The sequence below is a fragment of the Anguilla rostrata genome, chromosome 13, assembly GCF_018555375.3.
Source record: "Anguilla rostrata isolate EN2019 chromosome 13, ASM1855537v3, whole genome shotgun sequence".
Classification (NCBI taxonomy): Eukaryota; Metazoa; Chordata; class Actinopteri; order Anguilliformes; family Anguillidae; genus Anguilla; species Anguilla rostrata.
This window is the reverse complement of record NC_057945.1, coordinates 8,362,332-8,384,418: the sequence shown is the minus strand read 5'-3', so window position 1 is coordinate 8,384,418 and position 22,087 is coordinate 8,362,332. Positions and strand designations below refer to the sequence as shown.

The following is a 22,087-nucleotide window of genomic DNA, read 5'->3' as shown; positions in this document are numbered from 1 at the left end:
TTTGTGTTAGGCTATATATATTTTATATACGTATTTTTATAGTTCGATAGTTCAGAAACACTTTCTGAGATGTGATATGATGTGTAATATGTATGTATGACCTCTGGAAAACTTCTGGAAGAGTTTTGAGTCTCGGCATTTTTATTTTACAACCATTCAGGACGTCATGCTTTCATTGAGTTAATAAAGTAATCTCATAATACGTTCCAGAGTAGTGCTTAAGCTACCAGCGATTTCTGCCGAATAAGTTTTTATGAAATTTTAAATTCCATTTGATGGGACAATTTGTAAACTTATAGGGATTGTTGTCTTTCAGAAGTTTTTTGTTGTTGCGGTAATTTCGATTTTTGGGGAACCCTTTCAATTGCCCAGTTATCACGTTGCCTAATCGTCACCACACATAACCAAAACCTGCTCCATCTTTTCTTATCATAAAATTTAAATTTTGCTATGCGATTGTATGGAATGTCACCAAATATGCCATAGTTTTAATAGTTCAATTATAACGTATAAAAATCACACACAAAGGTTTATACTGAAACTTTATTTATTTGACAGTTCTCCCAAATATCTGAGTTCTGGAGATTTTGTGTGTTGAATTTTTCTGACAAATATTAATTCAGTTTTCAGACACTGAGTTGACAGAACCACTACAGATATACACATATAAATGGCAAGTCAGTCTATTCAGCAGATACAACAGAAAGGGAAAAAAACAGTATATATTCATTGTATTTCACATCCCGTTTTCTGTGATGATTTTTCCCTCTAATTTAGCTGAAGGCTACGACTGTATGTCTCTATAACTGCTGTCATTGAACAGATAACAGAATTTTCCTGTAACTAGTAAATAAACAGAAAACCGTGACAAAGTAAAACACAATGAGACATATTTCCAATAATAGTGCGTGTTTTACAGATCCTGCATTTTCTTTTCTGCATCTGAATTTAAAAAGAGGTTGAGATCCCCTCAACAAGGGCCTGTTATAAGTATCCTGCAGTCTGAAATTTTCTAATAATGAACCATAAATAGTTGTTTGTGCTGAAGAATTCTATTAAAGCAGTAAATAATTCAGATAGATTATCACTAAAGATCCACTTCAGCAACACTGTACTGGAATCTCATCTACACCACAGACAATAAAACAAAATCAAGAACTAGAAATGTACAAATAACATTTCACATGCAAACACAGCCCACACATTATATTAATCTCTTTATATTTACAAATATTCTCTAAGAACCCCAGAGCCACTGCGGTATCCATCAGATCTAGGTACCGTGCAAGATCTCACTTACAACAGCTATGAGGAAAACGGATTTCAGCCGTTAGATATGAAAGATCTGCCCTCTCCAACAACACACCTGCAGTGGCTCCCGGAGATACAGAATTCCACAGGTAATACGTAATGTTTATCAAACACCCCAGAGTTTTAACAAAGCCTTTTTCAAAGAGTTCCACAAACAAACACCGCAAGGATTAGCCATAAATATTCTACACTTGCAATCTGGAGGTTTCAACTCAATGGTGATCGTCTCTTACCCACCTCTAAATGGGGAAGTCTGAAACCTGAGGGAAACAGATCATTTTGGAAAGCAGGAAGACAAACAGAAAGCAGAAATATTATACTGGGGAAGAGAGGAAAAAATAGAGCTGGACAGATCTGTGCATAAGGAGAGGAGGGCATGATCTTGCCACTTGTTCTGGGGCAGGAAGAGGGCAGGTCAGTTTTTCTGGGTGTCCATTGTTCTGGTGCAAGTCATTCGTTCAGGTTGTCAGTTGTTCTGGGGCAGGTCAATCATTTGGGTTGTCAGTTGGGTTGGTGCAGGTCACTCGCTTTGGATGTCAGTCTTCTGCGGCAGGTCACTCGTTCTGGGTGTCAGTCGTTCTGCTGCAGGTCAGTTTTTCTGAGTGTCAGTTGGCCTGTGGCAGGTCAGTTGTTCTGGATGTCAGTTGGTCTGGTGCAGGTTCCTCGTATTGGGTATCAGTTCTGTGGCAGGTCAATCGTCCGGGGTGTCAGTTGGGCTGGTGCCGCTCACTCATTCTGGATGTCAGTTGTACTGCAGCAGGTCAGCTGTTTTGGCTGTCAGTCGGTCTGTGGTAGGTCAGTTGTTCTGGGTGTCAGTTGGTCTGTGACAGGACACTTGTTCTGGGTGTCAGTTGTTCTGTGGCAGGTCAGTTGTTTCTGGTGTCAGTCGCTCTGTGGCAGGTCAGTTGTTCAGGGTGTCAGTTGGGCTGCTGCAGGTCACTTGTTCTGGGTGTCAGTTGTTCTGTGGCAGGTCAGTTGTTCAAGGTGTCAGTCCGTCTGTGGCAGGTCAGTTGTTTTGGGTGTCAGTTGGTCTGGTGCAGTTCATTCGTTCTGGATGCGAGTTTGTCCGGTGCAGGTCAGTCGTTCTGGGTGTCAGTTGACCTGTGGCAGGTCAGTTGTTTTGGGAGTCAGTTATTCAGGGGAAGGTCACTCGTTCTGGGGTACAGAAATGGCAGGCCCTTTGGGGTCGTCGAAGCGGTCCATGGTTCGGAGCTGTGTGATCATGTGCAGGCCGTAGGTCAGGATGAGCACCATCAGCAGAGACGTCAGCAGGCCCATCCAGATGCCTGGCGTGAAGAACCCGGCACAGTCGCTGGCATAGGAGAAGTCCTGCCCCATCACCCCAAAGCCCTGGATCTGTCACACAGATTACACAGGTCTCAAGAAAAGGAACACAGTCATATAGCACAGGGACTTTAACGTGCACACAGTTTCTGACACCATGTGGAAAACATTGTCCTAAAGTTCTACAGCAATGGCAATGTTTTAGTACCTGCACTGCCTAAAGACCCTAGTTGAGGTAAAACTCACTATTTTCGTGCTAAAAAGGATTTGGGCATTATTGGCATTTTATTCTTTAATGTCCTATATATTACAAAAAACATGATGATACATGTGGCAGTAGCGTCTATTGAGGTTTCATTTTCTCTATTTAGGCTGAGCTTCATCATGTCATTGATAAAAAGGTAAATTAAGGAAAAAATAATAAATGGGTAGCATTTTAGAATACAGTACACTTGATAATCCCCAAGTGAACTTTTCTGAAGATTGAGCAATGGGTCAATTTCATAACATAGACTGACTCTTGTTCTGACACTGGAAGAGTATCAGAAAAGAAAAAAGTACAGTTTGTAAAAGAGAAGGTGCTCGTACATCTGTATCTGGTTGCACAGAGCCACAACACTGCATCAGTATAAGTGGTGTAAACACAGCCTACAATGATGGGTGTTAGCATTGCATTAGGGGTTAGGAGTTAGGGGGTAGGGTTCAGGGGCTGGTTAGTGGACAGTCCAGTTGACACTTTTGCTGGGTTAGAGGTTAGAGGGTAGAGGTTCGGGTTTAGGAGTTAGGGGTTAGAGGCTCAGGGTTAGAGGTTAGGGGTAAGGAGTTAGGGGTTAGGGGTCAGGGGCAGCACCTGCAAGTGGTTAATGGAGAGCCTCCACTGGTGGACACTGTTGCTGGGTTAAGGGCTAGGGGTTAGAGGTTAGGGGTCAGGGACAGCACCTGGAAGTGGTTAAAGGAGAGCCTCCACTGGTTGGCATTGTCGCTGGCCGTGCGGGGCACCAGCAGCGCGTAGCGGAAGCTGGTGACCGATTCGCAGTGGTAGGAGAACTCCGCCGGGGCGTTGATGTTGCGGCTGCCGTTGAAGGTGGCCTTCTGCCCGTCGTACTCCAGCTCTACCTGGTCCAGAGTGAACCACTCCCGCGCCGAAACCCTGTAGAACCGCCGGCTCATGGCAAAGCTGCAGGCAACAGGCACACTGGAGAGTTAAGCTTTTAAAAGAGCAACTAAAACAGCCACTGATTTAAAACACCTTGGAAACACACCTGCATGCATGCCCGCACACACAAATACAAACAAACACACACACTGACACACAGATACAGACAGATACAGACACACACACACACACACACACACAAGTTTGGCATGTTCTATATGCAGTACTTATATACGTATGAAAGCATGACACATGCTAGTATATGAGACGCATTGGCAGGCTATGTTCTTAAAAGAGCAAATAAAACAGCCACTGAATTAAATAACTTCCACAATGTGCTTGCAGTGGCAAATAGCAATGGTTATATCACATATGTATACTTTTGGGCCTGCCAGCCATCTGTATATGCTTTCCAGAACATGAAGGTCTCAGCACACCTGCATGACTACGTGGGAGTGTAGCTGGGAGCTTCTGGGGCCGCTGTAGTCTTAAGGCTCTCAGTCCAATATACTTTAAGCATGTGGATGTTTAAATTATATTTCATAAAGTATATTACAGTATCTTAGTTTTGTGTAGTTAACATTAGTGTAGTTTTTTTGTAGTGCAGTTTACAGTAGTGTAGTGTAGTTTTATGTAGTGTAGTTTACAGTAGTGTAGTTTTATGTAGTCTAGTTTACAGTAATGTAATGTAGTTTTGTGTAGTTTACATTAGTGTAGTGTAGTTTACATTAGTGTAGTGTAGTTTTGTGTAGTTTACATTAGTGTAGTGTAGTTTTGTGTGGTTTACATTAGTGCAGTGTAGTTTTGTGTAGTTTACATTAGTGTAGTGTAGTTTTGTGTAGTTTACATTAGTGTAGTGTAGTTTACATTAGTTTAGTTTTGTACTTACATCAAGCGGAAGGAGCCGAATCCCAGGACGTTCTCATAATTAAGGACGAGCCTGAAACACAGAGAGTCACAGTTAAGGATGGGTCAGTGAACAGTGTTCCGTGAAGGGTGCGGGGTGCGTTTCCCTGGCATGGTTTGGGTGCACCCATTCCCTCAGAAGGCAAGGTCAGTGGCAATCACTACTTAATGGAGCAGAGTGATCACCTTTGGCTGATATTAAAGCATTTATTTCCTGGAGAGAGAAGTGTCTTTCAAAATTACAATGGCCCTGCCCACAGAGCACGTGTAGTTGTTCAGTGGCTTGAGATATTACACTGATGTTATCCATCCATACTTTATGGCTTTCACACAGTCAGCAGATCACCCATCAACCATTTATGGGATGTTTGGATATTGAATATAGTTAAGTTAAAATATGCTGTGGTACACAACTGCATTCTGCTGGCAAGTAATTCAAATTGCAAAAGTGAACTGGCAAGGAGAACCTGTTGTAAACGGTACCTCCACTGGGAAAACATTTATTTATAGCCACCTTGTGCATAACAGTAAACAACAGGAAATATAATACCAACTATCGACCAGCCAATCAGAACATAGAACTGCCCTATTTTCATCAGGTTGCGACATCCCAGCCTGCAACTTTACTGTAAGCAACAAAAACAAAGCTACTGTAAACAATTAACCCGACTCTAGTTGGCAGAAAACATTGCCAGTGTGTCACAAAATGTCAGAATTAAGACTCAATCTTAACTTGAAACTTTGGTTTTTCTGTCTTCATTGATTGTAGTTATACGGTTCAGACTAATGTATTTAGTGATCGGTATTCTACTGAAATGTTTTCTCAGAAAAAAAAGCAAACCTCCCTTCCGCGATTAATATTGTACTAATATTGCAGAGAAGAAAAGTCAGGGGTCAGAAAGTAAAAGTCCTGCCATGTGTTTCTTCCACTCATGAACTCAGCCAGCTGATTTCACTAATTAATTTTACCTCCTGGCTAAAAAATTGTGCTAATTCGCAAATCCAGGTGATTGAAACAAAATACTGGGATGGAGTTTTATTTTTTTTTAACTTGGATTATCCACCTCTGTTTCAGTGAAGTTACACATACAGTACACCTGTTACTGAGGAACTGGAGTGGGTGTGGTTACAGAAGAAGCCTGTTAGTGAGGGGCTAATGGAATGGTTGAAGCTCACCTGGAGTAGGTGTAGTTACAGGGGGAGCCCGTTAGCGAGAGGCTAATGGAATGGTTGAAGCTCACCTGGAGTAGGTGTAGTTACAGGGGGAGCCCGTTAGCGAGAGGCTAATGGAATGGTTGAAGCTCACCTGGAGTAGGTGTAGTTAAGGGAGCTTAGAGAGCTAGGATGGTGAAGCTCCGGGAGAGCTCGTAAGGGAGGCCGTTAGGAGAGGCTAATGGAATGGTTGAAGCTCACCTGGAGAGGCTGCGGTTACAGGAGGAGCCCGTTAGCGAGAGGCTAATGGAATGGTTGAAGCTCACCTGGAGAGGCTGTGGTTACAGGAGGAGCCCGTTAGCGAGGGGGTGACAGAGTGGCCGAAGGTTTGTGGGGTCAGGTCGTGTCTCTCCCAGGCACTTCTATCCTTGTTGTAAAAGCTGATGGTGAGGTTCTCTGCCCACAGCAAGATGCAGCTGGATCCCTCACTCTTAAACTCCACGGGGGGGTAGGGGGTGCTGGGGCTAACCTGCAGCAAGGAACGGCCTACAGACCGGAGCTCTGGAGATATCTCCTCCCCTATCACCTGGAAAACGTATAAAAACACACGCCTGAGAACCACACACACACACACACACACACACACACACACCTCCCCTATCACCTGGAAAACACACACAAACAGAGGCCTGAGAAAAATACACACACACATCTCCCCTATCACCTGGAAAACACACAAACACAGGCCTGAGAAACACACACACACACACACACACACACCTCCCCTATCACCTGGAAAACACACAAACACAGGCCTGAGGAAAGACACACACACACACACCTTCCCTATCACCTAGGAAACACACAAACACACATGCCTGAGAAACACACACTTCCTTGAAGATGGCGAAAGATATTCCAAAGATATTCAGAAGATGAGATTAGAAAATGTTGGCATTAAACAGTGAAAGAAGGGTAATTTCTGCACACTATAAAGGCTGTTTTAATGCGTTTCTCGATACACTGACAGATGCATGACTGCAGGACGAACAGCACCCAGTTTTACCCGTGAAGGTTTGAGTGCAGTGTAGATGGCAGTGTATGGAACTCCCTGCTCCTTCACAATGTCCAGCACCTGCCCAATCACCTCATCTGGGAAAAATACACAAAACTTACACAGTGACACACAGCACTGCAGTTTCTGCTCACACATTTACAGTGACACACAGCACTGCATTTACTGTTCACATATTTACAGTGACACACAGCACTGCATTCACTCTGTACACATTTACAGTGACACACAGCACTGCATTTACTCCCCACACATGAACAGTGACACACAGCACTGCATTTACTCTGTACACATTTACAGTGACACACAGCACTGCATTTACCCCTCACACATTTACAGTGACACAGCACTGCATTTACCCCTCACACATTTACAGTGACACAGCACTGCATTTACTCTGTACACATTTACAGTGACACATAGCACTGCATTTACTCTGTACACATTTACAGTGACACACAGCACTGCATTTACTCCCCATACATTTACAGTGACACACAGCACTGCATTTACTCTGTACACATTTACAGTGACACACAGCACTGCATTTACTCCCCATACATTTACAGTGACACAGCACTGCATTTACTCTGTACACATTTACAGTGACACACAGCACTGCATTTACTCTGTACACATTTACAGTGACACACAGCACTGCATTTACTCCCCATACATTTACAGTGACACACAGCACCAGTAAGGGTAGTGCTCACCATTACCGCTGAGGACCTCCTTAGGGGACATCATGTCAGCCCTGAAACGAGCACAACCAACAGGGTTAGAGCCCGAGGAAAAGCAGCGGGCATGTGTGTGTGTAAAGGCATGCGCGTGTGTAAGGGTATGCGTACCCTGGGCTGTAGGGCAGGCGGATGATCAGCAGGGCAGGGGCGGAGGCGTTGAGGCGCAGTTGGGCGAGGGTGGCAGGCTCCAGGTACAGAGGGGAGGTGCCCAGCTGCTCCTGCAGGAGGCCAGGGACAGCGCTGACCCCCGGCCACGACACCATGGGCAAAACCAAGGAGGAAGGAGGCGGTGAAGACTGGAGGGCTGACTGGAGAGAGAACAACATGCAGTCTACACACTGGCATGGGAGCATTCATGCACTGCAATAGGAATGTATATACACCGCCACAGGAACATATACGCACTGCTATAGGAACATATACACACTGCTATAGGAACATATACGCACTGCTTTAGGAATATACTGTATATACACTGCTATAGGAGAATTTACGCACTGCAATAGGAATGTATATACACTGCCACAGGAACATATACAGCCTGCTATAGGGGCATACACATTCCTATAGGAACATATACACACTGCTATAGGAGCACATACACACTGCTATTGGAACATATATGCACTACTATAGGGACATATACACACTGTATAGGAATATACACACATCACAAAAGCAGCATATATACATCGCTATAGGAACATACAGTTTATGAACTGCTACAGGAACATATACAGAATGCACTGCTATAGAAATACATATACACTGCTATAGGACCACAAAGTATATTCAGTGTCATCAGTATAGACTTATAGAGTATAGATAGTATAGACAGTACAAATCACTTTCTCATGGACAGGGTACAATGGCTCTGAATATTATTAACAGGAAGTCTACTAGCTCATTAGCAATATCTAGCTTATTACCAGTATGTGCGTTAGCATTAAGCTTACCTCCAGGTTTTGGTAGGCACTGTCTTGTTTGTTCCCAAACACACCTCCATACATGGTAAAGTCATCCAAGCTCAGCTGTACAGATCAAGAGAACACATACAAACATAACATCACAAGCCTTTTCTACAGTAACACTACAGTAACTGTCAGTCCCTTAAGCATGTTAACCTCCACAGTACAGAAATACAGTCTGCTCAAGTTTACCTCCATGTTCTTTTACCAAATTGTTGTTCTTCAGTACCTTCATGGATATCAGAAGCTGCTCATTAGCTTTACCCAATATATTAAACAGGCATTGGCTATTCAGTAAATTGATATTAGGAGAATTTGTAGATGTCTGTAGAGTTTATAAATATATGCAGGTGTCTCTAGATGTCTGTGAGTGTATGAAGACATCTGCTGATGTCTGTAGATGTCCGTATGTACCTGCATGTGTCTGTGGGTGTTTTTAGATGACTGTGTCTGCAGAAGTGGCAAAAATGTGATCTGTTCGTCACAAGGGTCAGGAAATGAATTACATTGACTGCAAACCAGCCTACAGCCAGGTTTTAAAGTGAGTAGGTGTGCAAAGCCAAAGCTGGGAATGAAGCCCTTACCTTCTCCTGCAGGAAGAGCAGCACGTTGTGTGGAGCTCCACTGAGGGCATCGTTCAGGTAGGAGACCAGCTGGGAACTGGACACAACATGGCCCACTGCTGGAGGAGCCACAGAGCCCAGGGGAACACTGAAACCACATACCATATACCAGCTCAGAGGAACACTGAAACCAGATGCCATATACCAGCTCAGAGGAACACTGAAACCATATGACATATACCAGCTCAGAGGAACACTGATACAATGCAATACCAGCTCAGAGACCGAACCACAGCCATATATCAGCTCAGAGGAACACTGAACACACCATAATACCAAGACATGATACCATGCTATACCAGCTCAGAGGAACACTGAAACAACACAATCACCGAGAACACTATACCACATGCCATATACCAGCTCAGAGGAACACTGAAACAACAAGCCATATATCAGCTCAGAGGAACACTGATACCACATGCCATATACCAGCTCATAGGAACACTGATACCACATGCCATATACCAGCTCAGAGGAACACTGAAACATTAGGGGTCCAAGTAGCAAAGCTGTCAAAACCCAATTATTTTAGCAAAGTTTCATAAAAAACAAAAACTGCTATAACATCAGTACAGTACAATGAAAATGTATGAAACTTTGTGGGCTATGAGTGATTGGTGGAAATTGCAAGGTAAGCGAATATGGCACAATTGAGATGCATGGCAATGTTATAACAATCAAAATAATATACACACTTTCAAAGGTACTACGTAATAGTGTGGTAGGATTCTACTATTTGTAAAAACATTATTTTTGTTCCTGGGAAAGAAAGCAGATTTTAAACAGAATTCGGCATGGAAAATCATAAATCCGCATGGTAGTCTTTTGAACACCAAGCTGCTATATCTGGGAGGCCACACGCGTGCATCTATCTGAACCATTATGGCAAAAAAAAATTTGAACACAGTATTTAAAAAAGGATTCATCAGGCTTTCATTTCTAAAGCAACAAAAAGGTGATATAACATGGTTACACACAAATCCACTGTATATAAAACAAAGTAAATCATACAAAATAACTAATGCAGCCTACCATGGAATCAGCGTGGTATTGCTGCACCTTACTGTACCGACAGGAAAGTACGACAGCATATAAGCTTCAGTAGCATATACACTACAGCGGAAATAAGCTACAGCAGCAATAAACTATAAAAGCAATAAGATACAGAAGAATTAAGCTGCAGCAGAAATAAGCTGCAACAACAACAAAGTGCTGAACGGACAGCGCTCGGAAGCAGGCGCAGCCCTCTTACATCGGCCCCCGGGCTGGCGTCTTTCCTGACTAACAGCGCCTAGTAAAACGGAGGAGGGAGGAACAGAGCAACGGGAGGACATCGTCGTGCTTTTTCTACCACGGTCATATAAAAAAAACTTACATTTCCTGAGCATTCATTACGCCTACTGATTCAAGTAATTTAGAATTAGTGGGAGCCAGTTTACCGATTACAAATAAAAGAGTTTAAAATTCAATGACGTCTCAAAAAGGAATAAGAACACGCAAAGTGACGTTAACATTACCTCTACTGCAGTGCACTAAAGAGCTTCGCCATTTGACGGAAAATGACTCGTTATGTTGCCGATCTACCTGAACATGTATTCCCTTAATTTGCCAAAAGCTGTTTTCGTTTTTGCGGTTTATTGTTTATTTTACTTTTATATCTGCGCTGATACAAAACGCTGTAGGCCTTGCTATGTTGGTTAGCGGTGGAGCTGCACAGCGACCTTCGGGGAAATAGCGCTAGCTGGCTAACTCATCCTGTTAATAGCCTATAGGCTATTCATTTCATTCATTTTCATGATTTATTCTGTCCTGATGTTCACACATAAACCAGGCAGAATATACGGTTATGTAGCAGGTTAAATAGGCTACTGACTAACCAACTAAAGAAACTAATATGTTTTTCACACTGTTCTGTTATGGTAACCAGACAGCGAGAAAGCTCATCGGATAAGCTAGCCATAGACGTCTGCAGAGTCGGCTAACGCCATTTAATTTTGATGCAAAACAAAATAGATACATAAACGCTCGCTTACCCTCCGCTGGACCACATTATCAACGGTACCTGGTCGCTGCAGCATCCTGTTAGAAATAAGCAACATAAAACTGCACAGGTGTATGCTGTGACTCTAACCCGGTTCATCTTCGTGTCGGCCATCTTCGCTTTCTGTCTTCGGGTATGACGCCAGTCTTGGACAACCCGAGTGTGTACGTATATTGGTTTCTGTTAGTCAGTCGTTTGATCAATGAAGGTTTTTAACACTCATGTTATGTTCGTGGATCACGTAGGCCTAAAACCATTATGTTACCGCGTTCGTTTTGACCCGGCATTGTTTAACCACTCCTAGTTGTCATAAGGTATTTTACCCTCCAGTTTTATTTTACCGTACTCACCTAGTCAGCCAAACTGCAACCATGAGTTTGACAAAGTTTTTGTTTTTTTGTTTTTGTTACAGTCCATGCGGACAGTTTTCATAACAAAACGTATACATTTTGCAGTACCTAATTCATTATATTTGCCATGAAAGATGTAGGATGCATGTTGCTTATGGCCCTTTTAGCACACACTTGCCATATATTTTCTTTGTCTTGATTACTTGACATAATGAACATATTCAACTATTATGCTTTAGATCAAAATTGACCCGTGTATTGGAAATTTAAGCAAGAATAAATTGCAATTATTTTCTGAAAGAAAACTTTATTTTTAGCCAAAGGTAAAATATAAAAAATCCCACAAATACAATTGTATCCATGTGCAATAATTGGTTGGAGGGAATGATGGGTTTGCAGTAAGTGACCTATTCATACTGCACATGAATGACAGCACATGAGTCTGTGTGATTGCAGATGTACTTTTTGCATTAGTAGCAAGTTGTGCTGGTTTTGCAGTTTTTTTTATGGAAGGACAGGTGTGACACCACTTCCTTCTGCTTGCTGGAAGAAGATTCCTCCAATTGAATGACCCTGATAAATAAGGAATGTGGAGGGTGGAGTTCTGGGAAGATACTAACTTCTTTGTATTTACCTTGGTGGGGGGGGGGGTCACAAGAGCTGCCCCCAACTTCTTAAAGAATATGCTCATCCTGTGAAGTTTCCCACTGTTCCATGCTGGGTCAATCTGAGTCCAGATCACAAATGCATTGTATGCAGACACATCAGTGATATTGTGAAGGATGACCAAAGGCCAGCAAACAGTCATCCTCTTATAACTGCATGTTCCTGTTAGGCTATTAAGACTGTCCAGTCCTCCTCTGTAGTTGTTGTAGTCTGGCATAACTGGATCTTGCATCACATGCCGCCCAAAAGTTGACACCACATTCCTGTCTTGGTGGGCATGTACTGATAAGACAAACGGCTTCTAAAAGGAACCAGTCATTCATCCAATCAGGTCTAGGACTGTACAGGCACAGCAAACGCTCCACCCACTTATCCCACACAACAGTTACTTTTTCTCACGTACAGACGTTACAGTTCTCCCATGGACAGTGTGTGTGTACTTATGCATGCTAGACCTTACAGATCGCCAATAAACACAATCAGTACACTCTGCTGCACGCGCACATGCTCTTGGGCACATGCACATGCTCTTGAGCACACGCATATGCTCATGCACATGCGTAAACTCATAAACATGCTCTTGGGCACGTGCACACGCTCTTGAGCACATGCACACACTCGTGCACGTGTTCTTCTGCATACGCACATGCTCGTGCAAATGCTCAAACGCATGCTCTTGAGTTGGTTTACAGTACGTCTCTCTGAACACAGAATTTGCTCCATAATGAAAGCTAAAGAAACCGAAGAAAGTATTAGGCGGGAATGATTGTAAGGGTTATGGTTTAGATGGTTTCTGCAGGCATAGCACGTTAGCGTGAATTGAGCAGCATTTGCACAAAATGTTGTATTTTTGGCACTGAAATGCATGTTGAAAACACAATTTAAATACGCATGACCAAGACAGCGCAATGTGTCACCATTTCCCTGGCACATAGTATACCAGGGAAATGCTCTACTAGGTATTGTATACCATGTATAGTATACTCCCAGTATAGTGCTCCAAGTACTACACCACCAGTAAAGTTTTAGTACACTTTGCTTGTGTATTCATAGACTATTTTAGTGAGGTTCTAGCAGTTTAACTTCTGTAAATAACCTCAAATGGCACAAGATGAGAACTGAATAGTCTGTCTTCTGTGAATATGACTGCCGTGGGGAAAAAATGCCATTAATATGCTCAGCAGTTATAACTGCAAAAGGTGGCTATTTTGATGAATGTAAGATATTTTACTTAAATTATTTTAAACAAAAGATGTTTATTTCTTTTATCTTTGATAATTTCAAAATTATGGATGTTCTAAAACTTCTGACTGGTAGTGTAAATTACTCCTAACACCAGGGTAGCACCCTGAGTACAAAAGCACTTCTCACACCAATATAGAACTCTAATGAATAGATCACTCTCCAGTCTTCAACTGAAGACAGTACTGCAGCCAAGCCATGCTACGCTCGCACTGACGCGCTGCGCTCCCCGCTAGCTGGCGCGATCCCCTCGCTGACTCGTCCCCAGCGAACGGCAGCCCCTCCTCTCACAGCGGAACTGGCCTTCGAACAGAGAACGGCACCTCAGCTTAAACACTGCGCCGCACAGCTAGCCATTCTGTCCGCTGCTCGGACACCGGAACAAAAACTGTCTTTTCCAATTGCTATAATCCTAGAAAGGTCTCTGTGACTTGGCAAAAGGCAACACGCCATTCTTTTTTCTGCACCAATGAAAAGATCAGAAAAAATCCAATCAGCAGACAAGCAGCACCTACAGTTCCGCACAGTACATAGAGATCAGTGTGTCATCCATACGGTCCACTATCAATGAGGACACATCCGGAACCAATGAATACACTTAGAGTGAAATGAAACTGACAAAACAGCTGTGAATTTCAAAAAGTGAACATTTTTCATGTTCAAAACATTTAATTCAAAGATACCAAGGTTTGATATTTCAAAGAATTATGGCAACAAAGATGAGCTTCTCTTGTGGGTTTGTAAAGGCGAAAGGTCAACCTGGAGGCTATTTCCTGTTCCTGGGGGGGTGTAAAAAAAAGGTCAGTCTGGAGGCTACTTCCTGTTCCTGTGGGCACGGAAAGGGGAAGGACAGCCTGAAGGCTATTTCCTGTTCCTGAGGGCCTGGATAGGAGAAATGTCAGCCTAGAGGCTATTTCCTGTTCCTGTCTGCATGGAAAGGGGAAAGGTCAGCCTGAAGGCTATTTCCTGTTCCTGTGAAACCGCAGAGAGCAGGAAGTGGTCATCCTTGCCCTCTTGGCTCCAGCGGCTCCCGGAGGGCGGAGCCACGCTCATAGCGCCCCCCAGGGCCCGAGGAACTCAGATTTCTGCAGTGTGGTCCCAGAGGCCATCAGCCTTTCCACAGAAGTTAGCGGTGAACAGTCGTCAGCCTGTGCTGTGTGTGAACTGTGAGCCGCGGGTACGCAGGCCCGGCCTGGGGCCTGGCTATCGCCCGGCCTTCTGCATCCGCTGATGAAGGGCCTCCGCCTGGGACTTCAAGCTGCGAAACTCCCCCTGGATGAAGTCCGTCACAGCCTTCCTCACCTCCACCTGGACACAGGTACAGACAGGCGCGTCAACGAACACACCTGCTGGGCATACGTATATAAGCACAGGTACCGACTGAACACATGTCAGTAACAGGAGAGTTTGTGTGAGCCTGCACGCCCACGCGCACATACACTCACACGAACACACGCACGCACGTACACACGCGCGCACACACACACACACACATACACACACAAACACACGTGCATGCACACACACATAGGCACACGCACACGCACAGACACACTTCTGTGGAAATCTCACTTGGTTTTTGTTCTCAGACTTTAATATTTCCAGCAGGTGTGTAACAGTAAAAGGCTTCCCCACCAAAACCGTTATTTTCTGAAAAGTGAAACAATTTCAACACATTAACAAAATCCATTTTTAAGGACTGCTTGATGAAAGGTCGTCTAAAATCAGAGATCAAATCAGAGACTCACCTGTCCAGCCCTTGGGATGTAAGGGGCTGTATTTGGAAGAACATCGTTCATCCCTGCAAGGGTAAAAACACAACAAAAGCAACCAGTTAGCCTTCAACTGAGACGACCAATCAGACGGTTCACGCTTCCAAAAGGCATCACACATAGTCACACCCCCTATATTCAGCAGGACCACATATATTTAGCTACTGTCCACTACACTCACCCATATTACATCGTACTTGCCCAGATCTCCTATACAGAACTATACTCTGTTCAACTCCACAATATACCATTATACACAAGTAATACAGGTTATAAGTTAGACAACAAAATACTAAAGCCGCGTTTCCACCGCAGGAACTATACCCCGGAACTAGGAACCTTTTGAGGAACTCAGTGCGTTTCCACCGCAGGAACTAGGGTGTAAATTTAGTTCTGGGGGCTTTGTTTTACCCCCCAAAACGTTCCTGCTCGGGGGTAGTACTTTCCGAAAGTACAGGAACCGTTTGGGTGGAGCTTGCAGCGCTGAACATTTCTGATTGGTCGAGTACTCGTAGCATTTGTGTTGTATTTATTTTCCGCCATTACCCGCCATGTTTGAAAATATTCAGCGGCAAACCAATTTATTTTCATAATAACTTCAAATCAAACTTGTATATTATGCGGCGCAGTAGCCTACTTTTGGTTATAGCCTGTCAACGTCTTGGAATTATAACGTGTGCTCTTCTGTTCTTTTCTTGCTTTAGTATTCGTGTTATAAAATGCTAAGCATTCGTTCTGGGACAGCATATTACGTAGGCTACCAAAACATTCAAACGGATTAATTCGGTTGCTGAATATTTTCTTCCGGATTTTCTTTGTTAGCCCGTTGTAATTGACTCAAAACGTTTGATACAGTTATGTGAGGTATGCGGTAGTTCTGCATAATTAACATTGGTGATACAGTACAAGCAAACTGGAAATCACCTTCCGCACTTTTTATCCGGGTAAAATAACAGGTTAATTCTAGTAATCTTCCCTTTAGCTTTTTCAGACTGACGTAATTTTACTCAATTTTACTGCCATTTTTCAATTCCACGAAAAGACCAGGAAGACTATGGACTAATTTATGGTGCATGGTTCGCATCTGGAGGGCACACTTCGCTGCTCGGCTAGCAGTAACTTCGAAGGAAAGCAAACGGTGGCTGTACCACTACTAATTTACATTTTCACGCAAGTCCGAGTTTTCGTTCTATTCTTATCATTTTGCGATTAGCCTATATGGAATTGACGACGAGAAAGTAATAAAACAGCAAATTGTTTACAACGTGTGCATGTTTTCTGCTGTTAATGAATGTGTTTGAGAGGATATATGAAAATCAATAGGCTAAATACAAAAGTAACCATATATAGTCATTGTTGGTAACCCGTTGTATATAAGTGGAATAAACCCCTCCGGGCTGTCCCGGTTATTAGAAAATAATGTAGGCTACGTCGGTGGTAGTATGGGGTTACAGAAGAAATCATATGACAGATGGACCGACGACAACGTCAGTGGGCTAATTTGCCTAATCTTCGCGGTACTTTAGACCCCGGTGGAAACGCTGACAACCATTGGCTGAAGGAACCTTTTAGTTCCTGGTAAAGTAGTTCCTGGGACTGAAAGTTCAGGGTAATTTTGGTGGAAACGCGGCTTAACATGCATAGTCCCTGCTGATTTTATTTTTGGTAACAATAAAACATATCAGTCAAACATATCAGTGTAATGAATTGATAATAATAATTAATGACATCAACACTCACACTCATTTTATTCAATTAGCCCTTGTTCCGGCCAAATGTGCCTTCCTGTAGTGAGAAACATTACCATACCACTCTCGCAAAAGGTGTTCCGGTACTTCAGCAATATGAGGCCTTATCCAGCCGACTCACCTATGTGCCACAGAGGAAGGATTACAGGGCGAAGTGAACAGTCCGCTATCAATCGCCCCACTCCTGCAATTAGAACACGGGTCACGAGGCGATAAAGCTTGGCAGGAAAATACCTGGTTGTCCAGGTGTCGAAATAAACAATGCTACATAGTACACAAACTAAATCCCAGATCTGGCTCTCGCAAACTTGCCACCAAAACCATCCCCAGATTTAATTGGCTAAATAAATGTTCTCTCCCTCTCCACCTTCGCTAATGTGCGGTGAGCTTTCTGGCGCAAAATGGCTGCCGTGCATTGCCCGGGTGGGTGCTACACATTGGTGGTGGGTGAGGTGAGTTCCCCTTCACTGTAAAGCACTTTGAGCATTTGGAAAAGTGGCATATAAATGTAAGGATATTCTATTATACACAAGAAAAAACAGAACTTACTATCATGGCACAGAATTATGAGGACTAAATGGTTAAAAACCAGCGGAACTTCAGAGGAAGGACCTGTTATTCTGACGGCAAGCCAGACCGCCTGACGTACATTTTTATAGAACTGAGAACTTTATTTTTCTCACATTCCAAAGAAAATACTTCCAGTTCTATCGCTCCTCAATCGGTACCCAGTCAGTCAGTCTGTGCTGCAGGCTGATTTGAGAAAACCACTCACCCCATTTTAGCCTGATGAACTCTTGCGTCATATTTACCTTCCCTGCAGAGGAAACCATAAGCAAACTTATACATGATTCAAGAAATATCATTACATTTTTATTATTTTATCAATCCATCATTTTAATACTTACAGGATCAGTCTGGAAAAAAAACATTTATCCAATGGCCAAAAAATGCAATACCCAGTAAAGTCTATAGGGGGCACTACCCTACCCCATGGGAATAAGAGTCACACAGCAGTATAGAGTCTATAGGGGGTACTGCCCTACCCTCTGGGAATATGTGAACCCAATCTCCTTTGTTTAACTTCTCCAGGATGAAATCCATGCCTTTCTGATACACACCGTCACCTATAAGACACATTGAGAGTTAAACACCAGACTGCACAAAGTCCCCATACAGAAACATTCATGCAAAATACCTCAAGAGTGGGGTAGAGGGGTGAGAGAGGGGTACAGGGGTGAGAGAGGGGTACAGGACTGAGAGTGGGGTACAGGGGTGAGAGAGGGGTACAGGTGGGGTACAGGAGTAAGTGTGGGGCACAGGGGTGAAAGTTGGGTACAGGGGTGAGAGAGGGGTACAGGGTGAGGCATGCATTTGAGAAACACGTACCTCGGCACACAGGCACACACTTCCCCCTGCTGAAGAACTGGGAGTAGACCTCACTGGTGAAGCAGATATCAGAGGCAGCAGGAGTCCTGCAGGAGAAACTACTGCAGTCAGGAGCTGGTCCTATGCTTCCACAGTACCACTATCCTGTGAACACCATATCTTACAATTCCCACAGCGCTGGTACAGTAACACTATAATAAACAACATACGTGTGCACACCATGTCTTACAATGCCTACACCACTGATACAGTAACACTATCATAAATAACATACATGTGCACACCATGTCTTACAATGCCTACACCACTGATACAGTAACACTAACATAAATAACATACGTGTGCACACCATGTCTTACAATGCCTACACCACTGATACAGTAACACTAACATAAATAACATACATGTGCACACTACATCTTACAATACCCAATACTTCTTGTTCTCCTTTCTTCTCAAAATGTGTTGCCAGCACATGGACAGCAGTGCAGTTTGCCTTCTTAGCTCCATGGCTAGTTATTCACTTTGGGAGTTTTAAGCCCAATACATGTACATTTTTCAGCACTTTAGTGTTTTCCCAGCTTTTATGTTGTTTGTGTTCACAGCTGAAAATGTGTATTTTTGTGTTGTTTACTCAATGTGTCCAGGCAACCCACACAGAAGCATCTCACTCACCATCTCATTTTCCTGAAGTTCCAGAGATGCCTCAATTTCAAAATTCCTAAAGAAAAGAGAAACACCACTAACACTGTCAGTACATGAGACACAGACCACACCACTGTTAGTACACGAGAGATAAGCCACAGCACTGTCAGTACATGAGAAATACACCACAACACTGTCAGTACGAGACCAAGACCTGAACACTGTCAGTACATGAAACATAGGTCACAACACTGTTAGTATAAACCAGTGAGATATAAACCACAGCACCCCACCACAATTCTGCTACTGTCCTGCAACAAGATCCTACAATCTTGCCGACTCAAACAGAACAAGGATGGAAACGTAACAGAAATGGCAGTGTGTGTGGCACAGATTTATCACATGCAAATTTTTCATATTATCATCATCATTATTACATGTAAAACAGGGTACAGCTATGCAAAAGGAGTGGTCTGGAGGAGAGCCGTACCCCAGATGTGTGGGTCATCCATGCAGGACTGGTGATTGGACAGGGTAATAAGGGGCGTGTCAGGAGGGCGCTGATCAATCAAGTCCAGCAACACTTCCTGGTTGTGCACTGTCATATAGTTTAAGTACTCTGCAGAGACAGAGGAAAAATTACAGTTTAAGTAGAGTTGTGAACAAACAACAGGTAACAAAAATTAAGAACAGCCAACACACCTTAGGCCAAATATCTGAAACACCAGTGTAAGCACACTGTTCAGAGTTTGTTTTGATTTTTTGAGCAATCTACAAGCAGCTGGAAAAAGCAATTAATGCTTGCTTGTTGCAATCCAAGGTTTACAGCTTTCATGGGGATCTTAAATGAAGTGGCCTTGTATGATGTTGTGTGAAGTGATGTTTAGCGGTGTTTCGTTATTTTACGTGGCGTTTAGTCACGTGGTGTTAAGTGATGAGGTGTTTAATCATGTGATGTGTGAGCTACTCACTGGTCCAGAAGAGGCTGTAGGATCCCACCATACCCATGATCAGAGAACCTGACAGCCTCCAGCCCAGGTGGGGGCGCTGTGGGAACGGCCATTTCACCTCCAAGGGCATTACTGTCACAATGTCCCACTCATGGAGCCTGAGATGAAAATAAACTACAAATTACAATGCAGGATAGTGAAAAGTACACTTCACTATACTTCACTATAGTTCTGCACGGTATTACTTAGATAAACGGAGTCTCGAGCACTGTGACGCGGATTTATTTTTAAAAATCCGACAATGGCTCGATCTTACACATTCATGAAAACAAACCATTTAATTAAATATAATTTTGCATTTACAAATTTTTTTGTAAATTTGTGGGATCAAATTAGGTTAGATGGTTGCTTGTTTCTCTAAAATGTATTCTGAACAGGTCTGACCCCTGCCTCCGGAACACTTGAAAGAGAAAGGAGCTTTCCTTCATTCATGAAGATTCTCGTTAAAAGTGGATTTCACAGCGAGTCAAGAATCTAATTCTAGTTTGTACCATAGTCTGAGTGTTATTAGTTTGTATAAAGTTATAGAACATGTAATTTCAATGTACAACACAACGACATACACATAAAACATTACACTCCATAAAGTTTTTGGGACTTCCATCTCAGCGTAGCTCTTAACTTTAGTTACTATTGTTGGTAATTAAAGTTAAACTAACAATATGCCACGCTATATCTAGCGAACGTTTTTAACGTTTGATCTGATTTACTAGCTGGTTATCTAACTTAGTTAAACCAGTAAAGTATAGGACAGTACAATACCTAGTTTCACAAACATATTTTATTACTAGTGAACGTGTTAAAATGAAATTCAAAAGAGCACACAGCTGATATCAAAATAATTTGGCAAATAATCTTAATAAGGTTTAAGGGTAAAACAACGGAAAGGTCGCTGTCATCAGGTCACTCGCGATATCGTTCCTGGACATTCGTGTTCATACCGGATGTTTAGTTAGTAAATTGCAGCTAGACTAACAAGCATGCTAACCGTTACTGTTGCACACAGTATAGTAATGTTAGTCTCAAAATCGTGGCCGTTTGGATAGCCGGCTAATCTAGTAAATCATATTAAACCAAACGAATAAACAAAACGTAGCTACATGGCTACTCCGCTTGCATCTAGTTCGCTAGCTAATTTCCACACAGACTGCTGGCTAATTAACTATCGAATGTGCGGTTTAATATCAATCGCTTATACGCTGAAGTAATTCGCAGTTATTCGTCGAAAAATTTATTATGAATCACATTAAGAATCACCTTTTTTTCTAATAAAGCAGCAGCAGAAAAGGCTCACAAGAGTGAAGTCAAGAGTGAAGTTCACAGAACATATTCACTTCCGGTATCTACAAGGATGGGAAAATACAAAATAAAAGTGGAAATATTAATTGAATCAAAATTTACGGAGTTTCTAGCCTACATAATGCAATACAATCTCAAAAGAGGCAATGGAAACCTCATCGAAAAATGTTCTAAAAATTAATAATGTAGAAAAAAAACTGTTGAATGGTTTCTTGTAACATAGTTAATATTATATATATTAGGGATGGACAAGAGTCCAGGGCTAATAGAGGATTCAAGTGCTTAAAAGATGAGGACAAGGGGTGGGGGGGGGGTGGGGGGGGTGGGGGGGGGATTAAGCTGACTTGAAAATAAATTAGCTTGAATTAACGTTTTTAGTTTCATTCTTTTTTTTTTTTACATGGCAGCTTTGGCAATTTGTTTTTTTTTTTTTTTTTAATCGGTAATGATGTTAGTTTCAGAAATCCTTCAACAGGCGTTGTGACTTTTAAGTGGAGTTTTACCTGACAAACTTACGTCCAAAATGTGAGTTTAAAGTCAAGTCAAAATTGTGTATCCCATTAAAACTCCACGTAAGAATGATTTAGTCACCAATACGTTTATTTAAAGTTTAATGAATATTTTTATTGACATGCGAAGATGTTCGGTTGCCCTGTCTATTGCTACGTTTTCCAGTTTTGTTGACTGTGTATCAAGGGCTGTGG

At 42.7% G+C, this 22,087-nt stretch overlaps 2 protein-coding genes across 5 annotated transcripts; both read right to left on the bottom strand.

Moving 5' to 3' along the window:
* Positions 1-529: 529 nt before the first annotated feature.
* Positions 530-11,469, bottom strand: atp6ap1a (ATPase H+ transporting accessory protein 1a). The gene is made up of 10 exons (XM_064306444.1): positions 11,255-11,469; positions 9,180-9,306; positions 8,584-8,658; positions 7,736-7,935; positions 7,601-7,641; positions 6,876-6,961; positions 6,136-6,395; positions 4,641-4,691; positions 3,535-3,772; positions 530-2,667 (listed from the first exon to the last, which is right to left on the bottom strand). The coding sequence occupies exons 1-10, from the start codon at positions 11,374-11,376 to the stop codon at positions 2,458-2,460; spliced, it is 1,410 nt and encodes a 469-aa protein (XP_064162514.1). The 5' UTR covers positions 11,377-11,469; the 3' UTR covers positions 530-2,457.
* A 2,680-nt stretch (positions 11,470-14,149) lies between these two features.
* On the bottom strand, positions 14,150-21,427 carry tafazzin (tafazzin, phospholipid-lysophospholipid transacylase). 4 transcript variants are annotated; one of them, XM_064306448.1, is made up of 11 exons: positions 21,342-21,427; positions 20,046-20,182; positions 19,565-19,693; positions 19,105-19,150; positions 18,430-18,527; positions 18,087-18,167; positions 17,816-17,857; positions 17,162-17,224; positions 15,269-15,321; positions 15,093-15,170; positions 14,150-14,866 (listed from the first exon to the last, which is right to left on the bottom strand). In XM_064306448.1, the coding sequence occupies exons 2-11, from the start codon at positions 20,152-20,154 to the stop codon at positions 14,819-14,821; spliced, it is 747 nt and encodes a 248-aa protein (XP_064162518.1). In that variant the 5' UTR covers positions 20,155-20,182; positions 21,342-21,427; the 3' UTR covers positions 14,150-14,818. The 4 variants fall into 4 exon arrangements, with proteins under 4 accessions (XP_064162518.1, XP_064162515.1, XP_064162517.1 ...); XM_064306445.1 differs by having other exon boundaries at positions 14,150-14,828; XM_064306447.1 differs by having other exon boundaries at positions 14,150-14,828; positions 18,430-18,515.
* Positions 21,428-22,087: the final 660 nt, after the last annotated feature.

Excerpts from the sequence above, each read along its gene's own strand:
- atp6ap1a (XM_064306444.1), bottom strand. The coding sequence starts at position 11,376 with ATGGCCGACACGAAGATGAACCGGGTTAGAGTCACAGCATACACCTGT. Across the intron at positions 8,659-9,179 it reads TGCTCTTCCTGCAGGAGAAG|CTGAGCTTGGATGACTTTAC; the intron begins GTAAGGGCTTCA and ends TGATCTGTACAG. Across the intron at positions 7,936-8,583 it reads GTGCCTACCAAAACCTGGAG|TCAGCCCTCCAGTCTTCACC; the intron begins GTAAGCTTAATG and ends TTCTCTCTCCAG.
- tafazzin (XM_064306445.1), bottom strand. The coding sequence starts at position 20,154 with ATGCCCTTGGAGGTGAAATGGCCGTTCCCACAGCGCCCCCACCTGGGC. Across the intron at positions 19,694-20,045 it reads CTACAGCCTCTTCTGGACCA|AGTACTTAAACTATATGACA; the intron begins GTGAGTAGCTCA and ends CTGTCTCTGCAG. Across the intron at positions 15,322-17,161 it reads CCTTCCTCTGTGGCACATAG|GGATGAACGATGTTCTTCCA; the intron begins GTGAGTCGGCTG and ends TTACCCTTGCAG.